A 23,820-nucleotide genomic window follows, 5' to 3' on the forward strand; every position below is an offset into this window, starting at 1 on the left:
GTTTCAAAGCCTGGGAAAAGTGCTTTGTGGTTCTTAGCTCTCCTCTGGGCTCTTGTGTCCCAACTTTTAGCTCACTTCCTGCCAATAGAATTTTAGAGGTCCAACAACTTTTCCTTTTTTAATCTCCTTTTCTGTTTAGTTCATGCTGTCGGTATTGCTGTTGGTATAGATACATCAAGAACCCATGGGTCTCCTATAGTACATAGATTCATGCCATTTGACACATCCTCAGGTCACTTGCTTGCATGACTACTAAATAATAAATCAATGTAATTTTTTAGAGGCTAAATTTGTAGCATAATTTTACACAGCAATATAGAGCTAATAACATGCTGAAAAAAGTCTCTTGAAAGACCACCCTCTTTAAAGTAACATCAGAGATGGCTTCTATGAGAATTCTTCATCTTAACTGAGTAAAGATCTATTTTCTCTGATCCAAACGTGGAAATCATTTGTGTGTGAATCTAGAAGCAAAAATGAATTTTAATTATTTCCTTTTTTAAATTGAAATTTTAAAGATAAAACTTTAAAAGAATTCAAAGGTGGTAAATGGGGTTAATGAAGTAAAGAAGGGACTTGGGCTCTTAAAACTTTTTAAAATAATTAATTTAACAGATTTTTTTTTGAGCCACTACCAGACTTTGTACTGCTAGGAATGTGGAAAAAAAAAAAAAAAAAAAAAAAACAGACTGTGTGGCTAAGCTTAAAAAGATCAAAAAACAGACGAACAATCATCCTGACAATGATTACCACAATTAACTTGGCACAATTTATGTGCTAAGTGTTCTGCTAAGAATGTCTGTACATTCTCATTTTCAACAATTAAACACACACATCCATGACAAAGGGCAAAATAGGACAACCTGCTAGGCAATGCTTATGGCTCAAAACAACAACAACAACAACAACAACAAAACAACCAACAGTGATCATGAGGGAGATGGAGTACTGATTTCTTAAGTAAAGACTAGTTAGGGTTCTGTAGTTTTCATTGTATAAATCTTTCACCTCTTTTGTTAGGTTGATTCCCAAGTATTTTATTTTATTTTATTTTTTGAGGATACTGTGAATGGGGTGAGAAATAGAAGAAGATCTTAGAAGATGGAAAAATATACCCTGTTCATGGATACGCAGAACTAACATCATCAAAATGGCGATATTACCAAAAGTTCTCTATAGGTTTAATGCAATGCCAATCAAAATCCCAATGGCATTTTTTGTAGAAATAGATAAAGCAATCATGAAATTCATATGGAAAAATAAAAGACCCAGAATAGCAAAAGCAACTCTAAGCAGGAAGTGTGAATCAGGCGGCATAGCGATACCAGATTTCAAACTATACTACAGAGAAATAGTAACAAAAACAGCATGGTACTGGTACCAAAACAGGCAAGTGGACCAATGGTACAGAATAGAGGACACAGAGACTAATCCACAAAGTTACAACTATCTTATATTTGATAAAGGGGCTAAAAGCATGCAATGGAGGAAAGATAACATCTTCAACAAATGGTGCTGGGAAAACTGGAAATCCATATGCAACAAAATGAAACTGAATCCCCTTCTCTTGCCATGCACAAAAGTTAACTCAAAATGAATCAAGGAGCTTGATATCAAATCAGAGACTCTGTGTCTGATAGAAGAAAAAGTTGGCTCTGATCTACATATTGTGGGGTTGGGCTCCAAATTCCTTAATAGGACACCCATAGCACAAGAATTAATAACAAGAATCAACAAATGGGACTTACTTAAACTAAAAAGTTTTTTCTCAACAAGAGAAACAATAAGAGAGGTAAATAGGGAGCCTACATCATGGGAATAAATTTTTACTCCTCACACTTCAGATAGAGCCCTAATATCCAGAGTATACAAAGAACTCAAAAAATTAAACAATAAGATAACAAATAACACAATCAACAAATGGGCCAAGGACCTGAACAGACACTTCTCAGAGGATGACATACAATCAATCAACAAGTAAATGAAAAAATGCTCACCATCTCTAGCAGTCAGAGAAATGCAAATCAAAACCACCCTAAGATACCATCTCACTCCAGTAATATTGGCAGCCATTATGAAGTGAAACAACAACAAGTGCTGGAGAGGATGTGAGGAAAAGGGTACTCTTGCACATTGCTGGTGGGACTGCAAATTGGTGCGGCCAATTTGGAAAGCAGTATGGAGATTCCTGGGAAAGCTGGGAATGGAACCACCATTTGATCCAGCTATTGCCCTTTTTAGACTATTCCCTGAAGACCTTAAGAGCGCACTACAGAGATACTGCCACATCAATGTTCATAGCAGCACAATTCACAATAGCTAGACTGTGGAACCAACCCAGATGCCCTTCAATAGATGAATGGATAAAAAAAATGTGGCATTTATACACAATGGAGTATTACGCAGCACTAAAAAATGACAAAATCATGGAATTTGCAGGGAAATGGATAGCATTTGAGCAGATTATGCTAAGTGAAGCTAGTCAATCCCTAAAAAACAAATGCCAAATGTCTTCTTTGATATAATGAGAACAACTAAGAACAGAACTGGGAGGAAGAGCAGGAGGAAAAGGCTAACATTAAACAGAGACATGAGGTGGAGGGAAAGGGAGAGAAAAGAGAAATTGCATGGAAATGGAAGGAGACCCTCATTGTTATACAAAATTACATATAAGAGGCTGTGAGGGGAATGGGAAAAAAAACAAGAAGAGAAATGAAGTACAGTACATGGGGTAGAGAGAGAAAATGGGAGGGAAGGGGAGGGGGGATAGTAGAGGATAGGAAAGGTAGCAGAATACAACAGTTACTAATATGGCATTATGTAAAAATGTGGATGTGTAACCGATGTGATTCTGCAATCTGTATTTGGGGTAAAAATGGGAGTTTATAACCCAGTTGAATCTAATGTATGAAATATGATATGTTAAGAGCTTTGTTGCCGCAGTCTGGCTGGGCACAAATCACGAGCCACTCACAGCTTTGTAGATTCAAACAGCAGTTCTTTATTCCCGATCTCACACCAGCCTTCTACAAACACGTTCTGGGGAAATCCACGTTCTCTGCCCAAATCCACACTTCCACTGGGCTTCTGTCTCCCAAAAATACTGTCTGTATGCCGTGAGAACTCAAGAGGAACTCAGGCAGCAGGATACGCCCTACTCCCAGCAGGAATAACCTTCCTAAACCGGGAACGCCCTAAACCCGGATCCGCCCTGGTCCTAGAGCAAGGCCACCTTACATGCAATGTCACTGCAAAATGTCCTATTTCCACGAGTCCTTTCACTAAGCCACATGGGGTACGCTGGCAAGGAAATTGTCATACCTACTTGGCTAATGGCTCCCAGCACTTTGTAATGTTTTGAACAACCAATAATAAATAAATAAATAAATAAATAAATAAATAAATAAAAAAGACTAGTTAGGAATGCACAAGACAGATAAGGTAAATGTACGTGTCTAAAGCAGAGAAAATAGTTGATTTTTGTGGTGCTCTAATATACATCTGTTCATATCTTAGCATAATATGACTCCGAGGATCAAATTGCCAAATCAGTTTAGCACAAGTTAAAATTTTTACCAGTATCAAGCTTTATGGATAATTTCAAATAGAGTTAATCTGAGTATCAGAGGAGAATTATTTGCATTTTTAAAGATTGGTCTAGATTATTTTTCTTTCATAGGTAAAGGGAGAGAATAAATTGCAGACCATTTACTTTCCACAATGCATGAAAATTAAGGAGTCAAACACCATTGTTATACTTTAGTGTAATAAAAAAAGGCTTCTTTTTCATTTTATTATAAATTTTGTGCTATGGTAGATCAGAATTTATCTCATACACGTGTGTGCATATACACATTTTAAGTATATTGATATTTTTAGGAGAAAATAGTGGAGCCAGAGAGAGATAAGCAGAAGTGAAATTTTAAGGAAAGATAATAAAAATGTAGGGATGATGTAGCCTACACAACATTAATTTTCCTTTTCATACTCAAAGAATTCAGATTGGAGTTGGAGACAGCAATGTTTAATTCAAAACAATATCTTAACCTCTCCTGAAGATTAACAGTGGTAATGTAACCCAATTGTGGGCAGTGATATGCAAGTAGAAGTGAGGTTTCTGGGAAAATTTCTTGCCAAAGGGTCAGGTTCAGCTGATATATGACTTTTCCCTTTCTTCTTCATGACTGGAATATGGATTAGTTCCAGATGTGGAGCATCATGTTTTGACCACAAAGCCACCTTGAGGGAAGGGTCAAGAGGAATGCACAGACTTGGATCTTGATATACATGAGCTGCTGAACCAATACCAGTAAACAGTTATCTCTGGACATTTCTTGATGTGAAAGAAGTGCAACATATAATTTATTTAAACCACTGGTTTAGGGGTTGTGTTACTTGGAAGCAATTCTTCACTGACAGAAGAGGTTATTCAGAATAATGCCCAGAGAAGATGTTTACAGCTAAGGAGTAGGAGTATACATGAAACCTTTCACCTGCCAAAGCTCTTGATTTATATCTTTAATTGCATTTGTGGGTAACAACTGTGTGTATGAAAATCTTTCCTGAATTATTCTAGATCCCCTCAAAATGTGTTCAGTCTTCATCTCGGTCACATGTTAACTTCTGGCGGGACTTACTTAGGTTGTATGTGATGAAAAAAGGGAACTTAAAAAATCACAAGATGTTTCCAAGTTAGACTCTTGCAATTATACACAATATATAGGATGTTTTTATTATGGAAGGGGCACAAGAAATAGAAAATGCTCCCTGATAAAGAAGAAAAGAAGATCACTCCAAGTTATACTTCAGTATGACTTTACAGCTAGCACTTTAGAAAACTAAGAAGGGCGTCGTCCTCAATATCACAGGAGTAGACTCAGATAGGAGGAGCCACAGTACTGGCTAAAATAAAGACTGGCATGGGATTGTTTGAAGTATGTCAAGAACCTTGAAGGAAATGCTTCTGAAAAACTAAACAGGGAATAATTTTTTTAGTTCTGTGTAACACCTACGTGATGTGTGCTATGAGAAAAATTTTAGTTTTATTCTGTGTTGAGTATCCCAGTTATCAAGCCAGAAACAGGTGTGGGACATTTTTTTTTTCACGGGTATTTGAATTCCATTTAATGATATTGCAAAAATGGATGTGTAATTAAAACAGGTTAAGTTTATAAGAAAGTTTCTAAATTCTATTAATTATTCTGTCTCCTGATTGGGAGAGATTTTGTTATAACTCTAGTGGATAAACTATGTAAGTGGATGTCATTCTATTTTAATTAACTATGGTTCTTTCAACAAATCTCTTGAGTCCCAATTGCATGCCAGCACTCTTTGGAGTAGGAGATAGAGCAATGGACAACCAGATCTGTTTGTGTGCTTATTTTTTTTTCTACTTAAAAATAATGTATTTCCAGGAATATAGGCATAATAACCACAATGAAGTGTGACCATTCTTAGGCTGGTGACCTGTGCAGGTGGCACAGAGAGACCTATCTCAGCCCAGACATTAACAAGTTCTGGGAAAACAGGGAAAGAATCAGAGTTTGGTCTGTCTGACAGATGATAAATTGTGTCCCTAAAGGAAGTCACTTGGGTTTTTATTTAAAAACTGTTACAAAGGTTCTGTCATTTCTCTGTTTAGGAGATTTAAATATTCTAAACTAAAACACCAACTTGTGCAATTTAGTATGCTTATATCTGGTATGTATGGACCTATGATATAATCAGGGGTAAACCCATATTATAACATGTGATAGATTAATGGAAATAAAAGATACTATATTCTAAGCTTTCTTAATTTATTCTTCTTAAAAGGTTCTTATTTTTAAAAAAGGAAAAACAACACAATGGAAAAAGCCACATGACCAACCCACTTTCTTGTAAAACAATTTTTTATGTAGCTTTTCTTTGCTCTGGAACATTGTAAATAAAACTACTTTTAAATTTCAAAAGGACTCTTTGCTTCATTCTGTAAACATCTCAATTGATAATACTATTGTTCAATTTAATAATGTTAGAATGATGAGTTTGATAAAATATTTTTCTATTATAAGAGAATATATCCTTTTAATCCAAAATACCATTCATCAATATTTTTTTCTCATATGCTTCCTCCCAATTAATATTAGCTTATGCTTCATTGTGCATTCAGTGTCTTAAGGCACAGTTGTTAATTGTGAAATGTTTAATTTTCAGAGGAAAATAGAAATTTTATGTGTAATCTCAGGCATATAAATTACTAACCTGAAGAAGTGAAGAGAAACATTTGTTTGGGATGCTCCCAACACACTGGAAGTGAGAGAGGATAGAGGGAGAAGGAAGAAAAGATGTGAGGTAAAAGAGCAATGTTTATTCACCAGTAGTGATTTCAGCATTTTATTAAATGATCCCAACACAGGCAATGTGAAAGTGGTCTAGGAAAGTGTTTTTTAAAATTTAGTATCTATACCATTCATCTGTGACCTTTTAAAGATGCAGATTCTGATTCAGTAGTACAGGGTGGGGACCGAGATGGTGTGTTTCTAACTGCTCTTGTGGCATAGCCAGGGTTAGACATGTGGTTTTGAATATTGGCTCATTTCAGAAATTGAAAAGATCCTGATGGTCAGGCCATACCTCTGAACAATTCAGACATTTTGGTGCAGAGGCCCAAGCTTCAGTGTTTGGTAACCACCTTCCCACACCCCATCAATGTGTAGCTAGGCTTGAGAAACCTCTTGTTAAAAGGCAATCTTCATCATTGGCAGGAGCTGGTGGATTCACTCCAATGGTACTTAAGAATCACTCATAAACTAAAAGTCAAATTACTACATTACAATGGACTGCAGCTGAGAAAACAAAACGTGCAGCACATTATTTAAATAAAAACTCAGCACACATAGGATATGTTTGGCTTCATAGATTCTCAGAAATGTTATTGTTTCTGTCCTTGCATAATTTCACTATTAAGTTCCTGTGTATAAGAACATCTTGGGAATAGTGGTAAGTAAGAAAAATAAGCCATTAAGGTTCTTCTTACATGAGCCTGGAGTGATTGGAAGGCTGACTTCTTCACATTGACTTGTCTGATTTCAGAGATGGCAGGATTTCAAGAACGGAGTTTTGAGTGTTGGTTCTAATTTATCCTGGTCTGTTCTCTACAAATTGGATTTCTCTCTAGTCTAGCCTTTCTGATAGCCAGGATTACCCTTATTTCTTACCTGTACAGAAAACTATCAGTTTCAATTTTAATATATCAGTGAATCATAATAGCTTTCCTTCATTCATACTAACTGGATTTAGCAAGGCTTCTTCTAACAGGAAGCAAAAAGAATCAGGATAAATTAAATAATAAAAGGTGTTTATTTAAAAGAACAGATAGTGGGGAGTTTGCAGGACCACTGGGGATCCAAAGAACCAGACTTGAGGCTGAATGTTCAGGAACCATACCCAAACCACACTGTAGCGTTGTGTGAAGGGAAACTGCTGTTGGTCCTAGTTTCCCTGCTGCCATACTGCAGCAGGAGCACAAAATTGCAGCCACCTAGCAAATAAAGATGGAAACATTCCCACCTCCATTTTTGCTAGAAAATGCATTCTGTTTCTCATACCATTTACTAAGGTCTCCAAGTAAAATGTAGGATTGAGTTTCAGGATCAATCTTAACTTAGGGGTGCTGCAGTCTGGCTGGGCACAAAATCACGAGCCACTCAAGCAGGAACAAACTTTATTTCTGAAACTCCGGCCAATGCCATGCATGCTCCAGGGAAATATGCCGAACCACACACATGGTGTTCTCCTGGGCCACACTACACCAACAGGAAAATCCCTCCTCCGGAAATCCCTCCTACCGCATTTCCCCAACTAATGGGAACTCTCCGGGAGTCCCACTAGAGCTCCAAAGTAGCAGACCCGAGGCAGACAGCAGGGGTCTAATATCCAATTGAATGCAGATCTTAACATAATCATATCATCTCAATGGCTTGCTGGCGTCACCTTTCAACCAAAAATGCCATGCGTCATTCCTACTTGGCTATGCTCTCAGCATAGGGGTATTTCTACCTTGATAAAGCAGGGGCTTAAATGAGGGGACATTCCTCAGTCATAGGACATTTATTTAAACCATGCTGGGGCAGCAGGGAAGTATGTCAATGGTCTATACCCTTCCTTGAGTCTCCTCCTTTTGTAATTTAGGTTGGTATAGATAGCATAAGTTTTATCCCACTCCAATAACCACTTACTGTCTACTCAGTATTCAAAATATAAATAAGTTGAAGATAATTTGTAGAAGGACTTATAAATTGTTAGAAAATGATTCAAATGGGTTCTTTAAATCTAGCAATGCAAAATATACTGGATGGACATTTACAAAAGAGGAGACTTTACTGTCACAAACTGCAGGGTGCAAAGTGGGAGAATGTAATACACATTTTAAGTCTCATTTGTCATCATTTAAGTCAGGTATAGTGAAATACCTAATAAGTACATGGTGTCTTGTATATATTGTTTTATTATATGTTTCCAAATTTTACATAAGTTGTTAAGGGCAAGTATCCATCTTTTTAATTTTTGTGTTATTCATAGTGTTTACTACAAAACCAGGCACATAGTATTTACACAAGTATTTCTTGTTGAATTGAATTATTTGGGAAATATATATAGTATATTAGGCAGATTTTCAATGCTGTTACCAAAATGCCTCACAAGGAGAAAAACTTTATTTTGGGCTCATGTTTTCAGAGGTTCAGTCCATAGATAGTTAAGTCCATTGCTTTGGACCTGGTATGAAGCAAAAAATTATGAACAAAGGAAATGGCAATGGAAAGCTGTTCATCTCATGGAAGACAGTAAGGAGGGGAAGGAGCAGAAACAAGATATAGTCACTGGCATGTCCTCAGTGACCTTTCTCCACCACTTCCCACCAACCCACCCAGTAGTCCATTCATTTTGTGTCAATTTGTTCTTTTTCTAGGGCATTTTTTTTGGGGGGGGGTATGACATTTTATTCTTTTAAAGAATTCACTCAGTACGATGAAGATTTTGATAATTTGTGTTATGATTCTTATTTACCATAAGTATTTTTTAAAATTTTCATTCTTGATTTTTTCTACTATCCATTGGTCATTCAATACAAATTATTTAGTCTACAGGTATTAGAGTAGCTTCTATTTTTTTAAACTTTCTAATTGACTTCTAATTTCATTCTATTATGATCTCATATAATGAAATGTATTATCTCTATTTTTTTTTGTATTTGTTAAGAGTTGCTTTGAGGCCTATGATATGGTCTATTTTACAGAAGGATCCATGTGCTACTGAGAAGAAAGTATATTCAGTCATCGATGGATGAAATATTTTATATATGTCTGTTAAGTCTAAATTATTAGTTGTATTTATTAGTTCTGTAGCTTCTTTATTGGCTTTTTATTTGGAGGATCTATCCAGTTATGAGATATGTGTGTTGAAGTCACCCAGTATTATTATGTTGTGGTTGACTTTATTCTTGAATTGAGAAGGGTTTGTGTAATGTACATAGGTGCTCCATTGTTTGGGGCATAAATATTTATGATTGTTATGTCTTATTGATGTACAATTCCCTTAAGCAGTATGAAATGGCCTTCTTTGACCCTTCTGATTAACATTTGCTTAAAGTCCACTTTATCTGATATGAAAATTAAAAACCCCTTCTTGTTTATGTGATGCATGTGAGTGATATTTTTTTCCATTTTTTTAACTTCAGTCTGTGGATGTCTTTGCTTATGACGTGAGACTCCTGAAGACAGCATACTGTTGGGTTTCTTGTTTAATCCAATCTGTCAGTTAATGTCTTTTGATTGATAAATTTAGCCCATTTACATTCAGTGCTATTATTGAGATATAATTTTTATTCCCAGTTATTTTGGCTTATTTCAGATTTTTAACTTAATTCATCTCTCTTTTAATTGACTAGTTTTCTAGTGTAGTTCCTCCTTTGGCTGGCTTTCACTTTTACTTTTCATGAAATATTTTATAGAGTATGTTTTATAGTGCAGGCTTTATAGTTGTGAATTCTCTTAACTTTTGTTTATCATGGAAGGTTTTTATTTCATCATCAATTCTGGAGCTTTATTTTGCTGGGTGTAGTCTTGGCTGGCATAAATTTACTTTCAGAACTTGGTATATATAATTCTAAGACTTTCTCAGTTTGAAAGTCTGAGTTATCAGCTGAGATCTTGGGTTGGTTTCCCTCTAAATGTTACCTGTCACTTTTCTCTGGCAGCCTTTACTATTCTATCCTTATTTTACATGTAAGGCATTTTCATAATAATTTGCCTTGGTGTGGGTCTGCTTTAGTTTTGTTTGGGGTCCTGTAAATCTCCTGTATTTGGTTTTCCATTTCATTGTTAAGGTTTGGGAAATTTTCTGATATTATTTTATTGATTTGTATTCATTTGATTTGTGTGTTTGAGCCTTTGTCTACCCCCAATAAATCTTAAATTTGGTCTTTTCATGTTATACCATATTTCTTGGATGTTTTGTTCATGGTCTCTTAACATCTTTTCTCCATGGTCAACTTTATTTTCTGGATTATGTATTTTGTTGTTGTCCTTGCCTGAAACTGTCTTCCAAGTGATCTAGTCTGTTGGTGATTTCCATTGAAGTTTTAATTTGGTTTATTGATTAATTTATTTTGAGGATTTCCAACTGTTTTATATCTCCTTATTGAAATGATCTTTCACTTCTTATATTTTCACTCTGATTTCATTTCTTACCTCATGGATCAGTTTAACCATGAACGTTCTAAATTCCGTCTCTGACATTTCCTCCACTGTGGTGTCAATGGAGTCTATTCTTTAGGTGTTCTGGGTTATTTGAGATGGTTTGTTCCCTTGCTTTTTCATATTGTTTGTCTATCTATCTATCTGAATGGATCTGATGTTGTAGAGTTTTTACCTTGTGAATTTACAGTGTGTCTCTATGTTACTAGTACCTCACAGATTAGGGAGGGGAGCCTAATAATAGCAAAACTGAATGCAAACAATATACAGCAGTAGACTAGGTCCTTAGTTCCTATTTTGATATCTAGTGTTAATTGGTACAATATATAGAGATAGCAGGACCAGCAATTTCCATCAGCAAAAACAGTAAATAATTATGCATTATGTCTGGTTTAAAATCAAACAGTAGGCATTGTCTATTAAACAGTAGGTGTTCTGCAATATTAATTATTGCTGTGACATTGGTGGTGGAAGTAGATGTTATACATCTCAATTAGTGTTAAGAAGTGTTAAGGATAGAGTTGAGTATGAGAGAGGAAAATAGGAGTGTGGAAAAGTGTTTGCAATTTCAAAGGGTGAATAGGGCAGATTCAGTGGTAACTTAGGATATGTTGTTAATGTGAAAGGGGACAAATAGCAGAATATAAAGGCAGTGAGAGAGAGTGGAATTTGGTGTCAGGAGCAGGAAAATAAAGAGGGGGGAAGAAAGAGAAAGAGAGAGAGAGAGAGAGAGAGAGAGAGAGAGAGAGAAGGGAGATAGAATAGTTGCAAAGATGATACAAAACAAAATCAAAATAAGCTAATCAAATATCCTAATACTCAAAAATACAAAGCACGGGAAAATAACACTTTCAAAAAACAAATAAACAAACAAACAAACAATAAACAAGTCTGGAAATTAGTAGAGGGAAAAACAAAGATGAAAATGTGTAGGAGACCTTGAATTAGTCAGTACACATTCAAAGAGAACAAAAACCCTATAGAGAACACCAAAACAAAAGAAAAACAGAACTGCAACAAACAAACAAGAACAATCACCATACCTTGATGGAATGTTATGAAATTAAGAAATCAAATCCACCACGGTGGACAAAAGAGTCAGTGAGTTTAGATGTTCACTGACTTTGTCCACCTGATTTTGTTTTCACTTTTTCTTGAGGTATGAACTAAGTGTGGGAGTATGAGCTGTTATTGGTGCATTCTTCCCTTTTATTATGTTGCTAACAAGGTTGAAGTTTGAGGTTTATGACCTCTCAATTTCCCTTCTTGATAGATTTGGGTAGGCCAGGCCTGGATGTAAAGTGGTGTTCTGGGGAGGCTGAGTGGTGTGCAGGTGTGAAGCAGCTGGTCATGTCCTGGGGGCTGGTTTGCCACATCCAGAGGGCCTAGATGGCCTGTACCTGGTGAGTCAGGGCCAGACATTGGGTTGTAGGGGATAGTGGTGAAGCTGGGTGCTGGGTGGGGCAGGTCTGGCAGTGAAGCAGTGGCCTGGCATGAAGGCCTATGGGCAAGTGGCTAAGCTATAAGCCATGTAGGCAGAGCATTAGGCCTGGTTGGTGGGTAGGGGGTTGAGAAATTGGGGACTGGAGGGTCTGGGGGACACTGGCAGGTACTAGACTGGTGCTAGACCTGGTAGATCCCAGGGTCTTGGGGACCAGTGGACCAAATGGGGAGAGAGCCAGGAACTAAGCTGCTGCCAACCTGGCTTGGACCCTGGGAGCCTGGTGGGTGCCCGACTAGCTGGTTGGGCAAGCCAAGAACCAAATGCCCTCCTACCACCCTTCTAACCTCCTGACCCACTATAGCTGGCCCCATTAGTCCCTTCCAGCTGCAAGACTCACAGGGCTTGGGATAGCTAGGCTCTCTCAAACCCGTCTAACCTGTGTTCCCCTGGGTGAAATTCTCCTAGTTTCTGACTTTCCACAGGTTTGCTAGGGTCTTACAGGCCCATGCAGACCTAATTGCAAACTCATGGATCTGAGTTTTCAGTTTCTTTTGGCTCCACCACACTGGAGTCCCAAGATGGCTCCTGGATCAGCTCTCTGTGGACAATTGATAAACTCAGGGTGATAGGATTTTTTAGATCTGATTACTGAGTCAGTCTCTGGTTTGATTAGGGCAGTCTGCCCTCCAGTCTTAGGATTTTTTACTTTAAGCCTTGGGGAGACATAATATTCCTGCTGTTTGAGTTCTGGATAGCTGAGCTAGGAGAAATGCTGCCTCATTCCTAATTCACCATCTTGCTTTCTTTCTTTATTTCTATTCATTGTTCTTTTCTTCTGAGTTCCATCTGCTATTAATCCCATTAATAACTATTTAAATTTATATATTGTATTTTTCAGCTCTAGAATTTTAATTTTTGTTAGATTTAAAAATACTCATGAAATCTTTCATTATTTTAGTTATTTATCCATCTTCTGCTCACGGAGGGGGGCATTATTAGCATGATGCTAATAGCCTATGTCCAGACAATGATGCCGAGCTGGGAACAATTCAAGGTACCGAGTATCTTCATCTTTTGATAGATACTATTACCTCATTAAATTATTTACGAAAGGCAGCAAACTCCTCCATGTACATAGAGGAAAGCACTTTTGAATTTTAAGGTAGCTTCTAGAAACAACATTTAATGACAAATTCAAAGGACACTTGCAGAAAAAGATAATTCATATAATTCATAGTCATGCTTCCCACTGGTTTTCAAGATTGTGTCAGAACCTAAATTACTACTTCCCCTAGCAATGCATCTTTTTTTCACTTTTCACCAAAGTAATAATAAGGTATTTCTTACTAATAAAAAACTTACTATAAGCATTTACCAAGGCCCCATTTTTGGTTCAGTGTTAATTTACTTTCTTTGACAAACAGCCATGATGTTATTTGCTCACCAGAATGCTTACTGCTTCATTCTACCAGTAGATAATATTTGTTGATGGTCAAAAATAGACTTGATCAAAATATAAGAAAATCATAAGAATAAAGTCAACAATTTTAGGCTGCTAATAAATGTTTATTTTTTTTGTTATTTGATTGACTTTACTAGTATTTTTGTTTTCTTTGATTATATGTAAACTATTAATGAATAGCTTATTGAAAATTATTATACATTCAGAAAAGTGTACAGCTGAAAGTTTTATGGCTCAATGAAATTTTCAAAACTAAACACACCTATGTAACAAGCATTCAGAATGAGAAACAGAAAATTACCAGAATCCAAATGATTCCTTATTCTTTTCTAGTCATTAATTTCTCCTCAAGAATAGAATTGGATATAACTTTCCTATGTTTATATATGAATACACTACAGTGAACCTCCACATGATGTACAACCACAAAAATGGGATCTCAATTAGAATAAGTTTGGCTCCATGTATGTATGTCAAAATATATTCTACTGTCTTGTAGTTCTAAAAAGAATAACCACTATTCTTTTTTGTAATTAGCGCATTATAGTTATATAGTAGTTGGATTCATACTGACAAAATCACACATGCAAAAAATTTGATTTCAGTATGTGATCTCCCCTTTTTTCCTTCTATCCTCCCTGCCCTGTCTGTTCTCCTTCATCTACTCTGCTAGACTTCCTTTTGCTTATCTATTTATTTATTTTTGCATTGCAATTCTCATACCTTATATAATCAGAGATATGATGAATTATTGTGTAATGGTGTATTAAGAATTGCAATGCAAAAATATTAAGGAATGTTTAAATTTTTATCCTCATAGTTCAGCCATGAATCAATTTTGACATAAGGTAGGTAGATACTAAAGGGAAAATCAACATGAATTCAAATAACATTTGTAAGTCAGCATATAAAATTTAACAGTGGTATCAACTTTCAAATGGGCCTGATAATAATGTTTCATTGGCAATTTTGCTAAAGAGAATAAACATAAACAGATTCATATAGGACATTTCTATTTACCATCACGTTTTAAAATATATCTATAATCTGTTACTAAATTTGGCTAACATACTTTCATATATTTTTATTACATTTCTCTAAATTGTCTTATTATCTTTAGAGATTTACAATCATATTATCAACTGTAATTTGAGTAAATATGCATTGTTAGCAATATTAGAACTATATTAGTGGACATTTTAGTAATAAAATCTATTTATAATCCGTAGACGTTAACATGTTTATCTTTGCTTTACCCTTCTTATTATAATTTTCAAGACCTTACTTAGGTATTTGTGTGTGTTTGTAACAGGATATTTTCTATCATTGTCCTACAAGAGACATTCTATGATTTGAGGACCATGACTCCTTTAGTAATGGTAGCTCTTGAGACAGTGGATCATTTGAAAGGCTACATATTTGCCTAGACAAACTATAAAGTTATTTCTTTCTTCATCTTGTTTCTTTGCTAGGGCATTGATATAAAGAATGAAACATGCTCTCTCTTCTCTCACAGCTTCAAAAGTTTTCTTTCTTTCCTTCATTTCCTTCATTGGTTGGTGGGTAAGAAGATGGGAGGGAGAGGGGGTATCTTGTTCCCAAAGCCAACACTAGGTTAGAAGACCAGGTGGAATGCTGGTTAATTATTTTCATCCTTCTTTTCTTCTGCCACTTGTATTTTAACTACTTCTAGTAAGGCTGAGTGTACCTAGGAACAGTCCTGTGATTACATGAAAATGAGCTAGTTGAGACTGGGATGATGCTTCTATGCAAAAATAGAAAAAAAAGGAATGGATAATAAATAAGAGAGACAAGAAAGTATTCAAATAATGGAATAGTAGGGAAAAGAGCAATGATAGAATGGGCATTTTAATGGGAAGTCTTCAGGGTTTAGTTTCAGTAGTTTCCTGTCTATTTAAACATGCATACACATATATTAAATAGAATCCTATCACAGCATGGATTTCAACATGCTGTGGATACTCTTTGAGGTGTCCTTACAAATAATAAAACCTGAAAAATGGTGCCTGATAAAGACATCATCAAATATTTGTGTGCTTCTCATTTCCTAATCTCTTTGTAGTTGATGGAGACCTTGTGTCTCATTCTGTCTTGTGGACCATTAGCAGAAATGATGCATGCTATTTATATGTCTATCCATGAACAGCTTTTTGGGACCTTCTAGCTACATATTTTGCTAACATAGTAATCCAAAGAACAAGGCATTGAGATGGACAGAACCTAAATCTCTGAGTCACTGCATGAAAAAAAATGCTTTGAAATATTTCCTAATATCAGGAAATGATAAGTAAACATTGATGTGATAATACACTGATCCTTGGGGATTTATTTGCTATTGCAATACAGGCTGCCTCATTTTAACTAATTTAGTTTGGAAGGTAAGATGAGTATTCTTTTGACTCCTGTTCTGTTACATGAGTCTTCTTTGTTTCATAAAAACACTCATTGCAAAGACTCTTTTTTCTAAAAGTGATATGTATTGGTTCTTTTGTTGTAAAATTATAAATCATTTACTATAGGACAGATTCTTGACAGGGAAACTAAAAGCTAAATTGTTAGCCATGTCTGCCAATTGAAGAATGACTTGGGATAAAGACAAAATATATTAGAATTATCCAGTAGTGGAGAAATATGATTCCATTAGAAAAAAAAGATTTATTACCAACCTTTTGGTGGCATGTCTGATACATAAAATGAGGTTTCCTTGAGATCTAGAGGTCATTCAGTAGAAGTAGTTCCTTGTCATTAATAATTGATTTAAATATTCTTTATTATTTCAGTAAAGGTCAATATCCACTATACAGAATACACGAAAACTTCATATTTTGATTTATTTGATATGGATATTGCTCCAAATTTTAAGGATGCAAGTTAAGGAGATCTCAATGTTTTGGGGTATAGGAAGCCCTAAGTCTTTCTATCAGTTTATAAATGATGAGAATAAGATTCAGAAAGTTAAGTTTTTCACTGAATAGGAATTTGGATTCACTGTTTCCTCCTACCTTTCTCTTTTCCTCTCTCTCCTATTCCCTTCTTCTCCCTCACCATCTTTTATTCTTCCTTTCCTCCTCTCTTCCTTTCTTTCTTTTCTCTTTATATTCTTCAGACTCTAAAACAGTTTATTCAATATTTTTATAATTACCTGAAATGAAATTTCCATAACTAGTTTTAAAGTATTTGGCACAATCTCTGCAAATCCGTTTATTTTTTCCATCTTTTCTCAGATATTTTATATTTAAACATTAGAGGTTTTAAAATACAGATTGGCTTCCAACTTATCACACTGTTATTACTTCTGTGATTTTTATTTTATTCACAAAGAAATTTACTTCTTTAGAGATTTATCAGAAAATCGATTTTATTTTCTTATTTTAGTAAATTAAAATTATTTCTCCACACATAAATAAAACATTATTATAATTTATAGAGATTTAGACCAAAATGAAACACATGCTCTTAAGATCTTCCATTAACATGCATTATAACTATATTTTCACACAGATACTATAATTAGAATTTTAGGGATCCGTGGTCTACAGTGAATAGGTAATTTAAGGAATAATGAAGCTATTGTATGATAGTGTGGCAAAAGAAACACTTAACTGCTGGTGATCCAATACAGCTTAATATAAGAGTCCAAGAATCCTAAACTTCTCTTATAACTCAATCAGAATGTTTTGCCCTTTCCCAGTATATATCTAATGGTGAGAATCCATATAGGAAGAAAGAACTGGGAATGCAGCTCAGTGATCAAGCACATGCTTAGCATGTATGAGGCCCTAAGTTCATGCCTCAGTGAAACAAACAATCAACAACAACAACAAAAACGTAAGAAGTTGTGAAGAATGGAGAATGATAGTTGTAAAGTTAGCTCTCAAAGTAAAATCAAATATACTTCCTTTTCCTAGGGACAATGGGGGGGACACAGCTTTGTCTAGCTTGAGGGCACAAATTCAACAGAGGGATATTCTCTTTCTCCCTCTCCTTCCCCTCCACTCCTCCACCATCTTTGGACAACTACACATGGTCAGTGTTGCCTATTGCCCTGGTTCTGGATGACAATGTATAAACAGCATGGAGAGAAATTAGAACTAAGCATAATTTTGTGGCCATCGATTTCATTGATTCATTCCTTTCCACAAGCTAAGCTAGAGCTGTGAGCACAAGGGAAAGAGGGTGGATAGCTCAGTCTTTTATGTCCAAGGATTGGTTGGTCTCTCCTTTGTCTTGCTCATTGTTTATTACTAGCTAGTTTGAGTTGCCTTTTGGCCAGTGTATGGTGGTCCACAGCCAGCTCAACATGCCCTAGAAAAATGGAGATAGTTGATTCTCACTTGCAGTTCAATGCAGCAGGTTTACATGCTGATTGAAAGGATCTAGACACTGATTACACTTGGTCAGCAGCTAAAATGGCCATATGAAAATTGATTATAATTAATGTTATATAATAACTCATTAACTGACTGGCTACATAACTTTTTATGAGTTTGTGTATTGATATGATCCTCAATACATCTCTTGCATTTCTAACTCCATCTTGGCATCTGCTCCTCAAAGAATGTGAACTGACAAACTTCTGAAATGCTCTCCTCTTTGAACTCTTGTTTCCTTCCAAATTTCCTGATGTAGGCAGCATGGTTTTATACTTCCTTATGATTCTATAGTCAAAATCTTTCATTGGCTTCCATTGTTTATGAGACAGTGATCAAAAATCACTCTCATTGTATAAGTAGCTGACTATTGCTTGGCCTCTCACTCTATGTCATCTTGTCCCAAGATTTCCTTTAGTTTCTTGAATGTTCTCTCCTTTTGCCATATAGTTTTACCTATCTCACTATCTTTTCCTCTACAGCTTTTAACTAATTATTTAGAATGCAGCTTAAACATTTCTTTCTCAGAGAAGTTTGATCTGATATCATGAAATTCATCATGTCCTCCTGTTATAATGATCTGTATCTTTATTTCATAAAACCTACCATTGCTATGACTCATATTTATTCTTGATGCTTTTATTAAAAAGCAACTCCCCCAAGAGACTGAGAGCTCCTGATTCAGCATCTACTGTTTTGCTTACTGATATCTCTACACCTAAAACAATAGGTAACACAGAATAGTTACTAACAACTTTTATTAAGACAAATAAATGAAAATGTTGAGAGGGTTATCCTTCATTCAAACCCATTTATTATAAAATTTTATTTCAAATAGACATTTACATTTTAAAACTTCTAATTTCTCCCAGTAAATTAGAGATGTTTTTCAACCTTCCCCTCAAGCAGGAGCTAGATTAACATGAAACTTGAGAACATCTCCATTTCAAATAGCCTTTCCCTTTTCATGTCAGTGGGCTGTTTGGAAGGATAGTGCTAGCCTAATGGCAATTCAGGCTTTGTGTACCTTGTAAAAGACAAGCAGACATAGAAAACAAAAGAGAAGTAAGTATGCAACAGCACTTTGGAAATCAAGTTAGTTCCATAGGTTTGGATTTCAGGGTGACCTTTCATACATAAGGTTTAGACTGACTTAGGAATGTGATGGGTAAGGTAGATTTATTTTGAGAACACTCTTTGGTAATTCTTCTTCTAGATTCTTTAGAGAGTCTAGCTCAGGCTGGAGAGGGTCCAATATGTCCTAGAAATTAAGAGCATGGACTCTGGACTCAGCATGACTGGACTTGAATTTTGATTTCATCACATTTGGTTGTTGTAACCAGGGGAAACTATTAGCTTGTATAAGAACAGGCTCATCATATGTAACAAAGGAATAAGAACTCCCATTTCACCTAATTTTATGAAGATTAATGAAGAACTTTATATCAAGCTCTTAACATAATAAATGTATAGTAAGTGTTAAAAATCCTCAGCTATTATCAGTATTGGTCTGTTTTCTTGTGTTATTTTTTGCATTTGAAGTTCCTGAATTAAGAACATGCCATTCCCAAATGTTTTCTCTGATATGTGGATATTGATCGATAATGGGGGAAGAATGGAGAAACTTTGGATTGGGCAGAGGGGAGTGAGGGGAGGGGAGGGAATGAAGGAAGGGGAGGGGTACAGGGCTGGGAAGGGTGGAATGAGATGAACAATATTACACTATGTACATGTATGATTGCCTGAATAGTGTGGCTCCATTGTGTACAACCAGAGAAATGAAAAGTTGAGCTTCATTTGTATACAATGAATCAAAATGCATTCTGCTGTCATGTATAACAAATTTTTAAAAATGACTTTCCTGGGTAGAAATATTTTTCCATTCTGTTTGTTGATTTTCTACAATCATTTCCTATGAATGAATCAGGAGGCCCTGTACGTGTTATGGTGCACACTGTGGAGACAGTGTAATGTCCTCCATAGTCAGACTTCCACTACCTACAAGCCACCATGCAATCCCTTAGTTTCTGATGACTCAGTATCTTCCTATATGAAATGGTGATAATAGAAGTTTCTATTTCATAGGTTTTGTGAGCAATAAATAAGTTAATGAATATACAGGCCATTGCAAAATGCCAGGCATATGATGTTTGACATTAGTGAGCCTTGACTTCTCAGTAATTTTAAAGTTCTTTGAAGGCAAGGACTGTGACAATAAATTCTTTATTCTTTTTCACAAAGTACTTGCCTTTGTTCTGGGCATGTAGCAAATGTTCAATATATAAATGCTTGATAACTGATTAGCTATTTAGTATGCACAAGAAGGCCTTAATTATAAGTCTGCATTTATCTGTATTTGAATGATTTTTTCTCTGAGCCTAGGTTTGAGTCCTATTTAATACTTGGCACCAGATTTTCATCTCATTTGGAATGTGTTACATGGTTTCGACGATACAGTTTTAATGAAAGAATTTTTATATTCCTAAGTAGTAGCCCAAATTTCAATAGCATATTCATAATCATGTTTTGTTGTCCTTTCCTGAACTGACTGCTGGTCTAGAAATCTGATATCAAATTAGTGGTTATTTGCTCATGCCAAACTATATACATTACACTCAAAAGAAATAATAAGCTTCCGAAAAAGGACTGAAATTTCTGGGTAGTCTTTTAACAAAACTGCAATCTATGTTTTTGGGAAGTCTCATTCAAAGATCAAAAAACATGTAATTAGGAGATAGGCTTCAATTTCCAGAAATAATCTTTAATGACTGCTTGATTGAAGAATGTCTATCTGAGGGATACATAATAATTTAAAATTATAATTTGCTTAATATTGGCTCCTTTGAACAAGCAGTGATTACCAGCTTAGGTCTAAATCCCACACAGCTGTTCCCTCACATTTTGTTTATGATTCAGGCCAGTTGACCCTACTGTTAACTTCTTGAAAATTTTCATGTATTTGTGTAAGTATGTGCACATAAGTAATGCATCTCAAATTTACAATTCCAATATTAAAAATGGGCCAACACCCATAAAGTTTAGGCAAAGAAAAAGTCATTATGCAAATTATGTTTCCAAGTTAAAAGTTTTTTAAAAAATTAATGACTTCTTGGGTATAATTTAAAAAACTATGTGATGGAGAATCTTACTTCCCTAGGAAAAGGATTGCTAAATTGCAGTTTTCACTATTCCTCAATGGAAAGCAGCATATATGGTGGTTAAGACTTGTGGTTGTAGAGTTAGGTAATTCTGGGTTAAAAGTTCCAACTTTATCACTTTCTACTTGTATAGTCTTAAGTAATATAATTAATATCATCCAGTCTCAGTATTGATACCTGAAAATAAAGATACTTTGGATCCTTTCTTATGGAAATATAGTAGAGCTTGTATGAAACAATTCATCCAAAAAATTAGCCTAGAGCTTTGAAAATAATATGCTTACAAATAATGTTATTATTAATATTTTTTATACTTCAGTAAAAAATTCTATATTTTCTTAGGTTAACAATCAAGTTTATCCATGTGAATCTGTAGAGTTTCCCTATTTTTTGATACTTCCTTTTTCTTTTTAATTTTGTTAAATTTCTTATAAGAACAGTATACAGAGAGAAGATGGATTAAGTGGTTGAGACAAAAAAGATGCCGGTTGCCTCTCGTATAATCATCCAGAGATAGGTGGATAATTCCAGGCAGGGGCTAGGCTTGTTCAGTCAGGTCATGAGGAGTGGCTTCCTTTCATTTTTTTTTTTTTTTTTGCCCATGGTCTCCTAGGAGGATATCTTTTCTCTTATGTCGCTGGAACTTGTTCCCCCAAACCTTGCCTATACTAACCTTTAAGAAGGAGCAAGTAGAGACCCTACAGGTTTCTTTTTGAGAGTTGGCCCCCAAGTGGCATATTCCAATTTCATTCACATCTCATTGATCACAATGTAGACACATGGGAAAGCCTACCAGTAAGGAGGATGTGAAAGGGAGTGTCTCATTGTGTGGCTCTTTGGCAAGAAAAAATGCAAGGTTTCTATGACTAAAGTGAAGGAGATAGTTTGCAGTCTCTAGCACAAATAATGGTATGCAGTATGAAAACATTTTTAGACCAGGGGCCAAGATAACTGAGATTATGTCTTAGATCAGTTCAAAGTAGACATGTGACCTTGAAACCATTGTACTTCAGAGGTCTCAGCTTTCTATAGTTCTCATTGTCCTATCTCCTCACTGTCTAGGGCACTCTGTTGTCACATACATAACAATAATTAACACAGATTGGGCCCTTGCTATGTGGGTGATACTGATCTTATTTTACATGAATTATCTCATTAAATACTCTCAACTCCTCTGTGGGGTAGATACTATTATTAACTTTGATTTCTTTCTTTCTTTCTTTCTTTTTTTTTTTTTTAAAGAAAAAGACTATATTTTTTATTGGCTTCATTTTAAATTTTAAAATCAGGTAACACTTTATTTCATAAAACAGAATCAGTTTTCCTATGAGCCAAGCAGTCATCAAAAATAATTTGATGAGTTAACATCAGAGTATTTATTTTGCTTACACAATATAAGGACAAGGAATCTTCACTATTTCGCCAGTTGAGAATGGCTCTTCTCCCTCCAATCCAGATTTCTCTTGAAGGACCAGATGTGTCAGCTTGGTTTGATTGACTCCATGTTGTTTCCTCCCCCTGCCACCCCCCCACCTCGGAATATTGTCTCTTTTGAAAACTGGCTTCACAAAGAAGGTGGCAGCAGGAAAATTTCAGAATCTAAAGCTTAAAAATAAGTCTTGTGCAATGTGAGGTTATTTTCTGTCTCTGGGAGGAATCTGGTGTCTGAGGCCTGGGAACAGAGGCAAAGTCCCCAGCCACTCATCCAGGAGATGTCACTCTCAGTAGCGTCTGGTGTCCTGACCTGTGCTCGCCCAGGATGATGGTGGGTAAGGAGCAGCAGGTCACAGGGGCCCCCTGACCCTCTGGGAGACAGTTCTCTCCCTGGGCAGACCCTGGGCTGAGTCAGTGGCCAGGGCCGAATCATGTCAACAACTGTCCCCGCTTGTGGTCCCTGAGGTCCTGGGGCAGGGATGCAGGAGGCAGCCAGTGTCACAAGACATCTCTGTCCCCAGCCAGGCTGGGTACCTGGCTAAGTGAGGAGAAGACGTGTGCCTCCTCAGGGCCTGGCCTCTGTGTCTGGTCTCACTTTCTCCCCAGCATTGCCTGGAAGGGGAGGAACTGACACCCAGGGGAAGGCCGGGAAGTGAGGCCACTGTCACATTCAAGTTCAGGGTGCAACAGCTCAGTCTGCCCCCCAACAGGCCACATACTCAGCTCCCCTTCATGGACTATGTCCCTTATGAGAGTCACACCCTGCCCTTTATAGGCACAAGGATCCAGAAGTTCCAGGGACACATCCATGTTTAGGCCCTCGGATAGGGAAGTTCCTCTGTGTCCATGTTTAGGCCCCCAGATCCGGAAGTTCCAAAGGTACAGGTCCATGTTTAGGCTCTAGGATCTGGAAGTTCCTCAGGTGTCCATGTTTAGGCCCCCGAATCTGGAAGTTCCTTAGTTGCACATCCATGTTGAGACTCTAGGATCCGGAAGTTCCTCAGGCGTTCATGTTTAGGGCCCCGGATCAGGAAGTTCCTCAGGTGCACGTCCATCTTTGGGCCCTCGGATCCGGAAGTGCCTCAGGTGTCCATGTTTAGGCTGCAGCCTCCAGAAGTTCCTCAGGCACACGTCCATGTTTAAGCCCCCGGATCCGGAAGTTCTCAGTCCTCCATGTTTAGACTGTAGCATCCAG

General features: G+C 36.4%; 1 protein-coding gene across 1 annotated transcript in view; it reads right to left on the bottom strand.

Annotated features, from left to right (window-relative positions):
* LOC143401843 (uncharacterized) overlaps positions 1-23,516 on the bottom strand; it is a 117,195-nt gene extending 93,679 nt beyond the window's left edge. Inside the window, exon 1 of the mRNA XM_077109724.1 lies at positions 23,221-23,516. Coding sequence (XP_076965839.1) covers positions 23,221-23,516 — 296 coding nt within the window. The remainder of the gene's footprint in view (positions 1-23,220) is intronic.
* Positions 23,517-23,820: the final 304 nt, after the last annotated feature.

This window comes from Callospermophilus lateralis, chromosome 6, assembly GCF_048772815.1.
Source record: "Callospermophilus lateralis isolate mCalLat2 chromosome 6, mCalLat2.hap1, whole genome shotgun sequence".
Lineage (NCBI taxonomy): Eukaryota > Metazoa > Chordata > Mammalia > Rodentia > Sciuridae > Callospermophilus > Callospermophilus lateralis.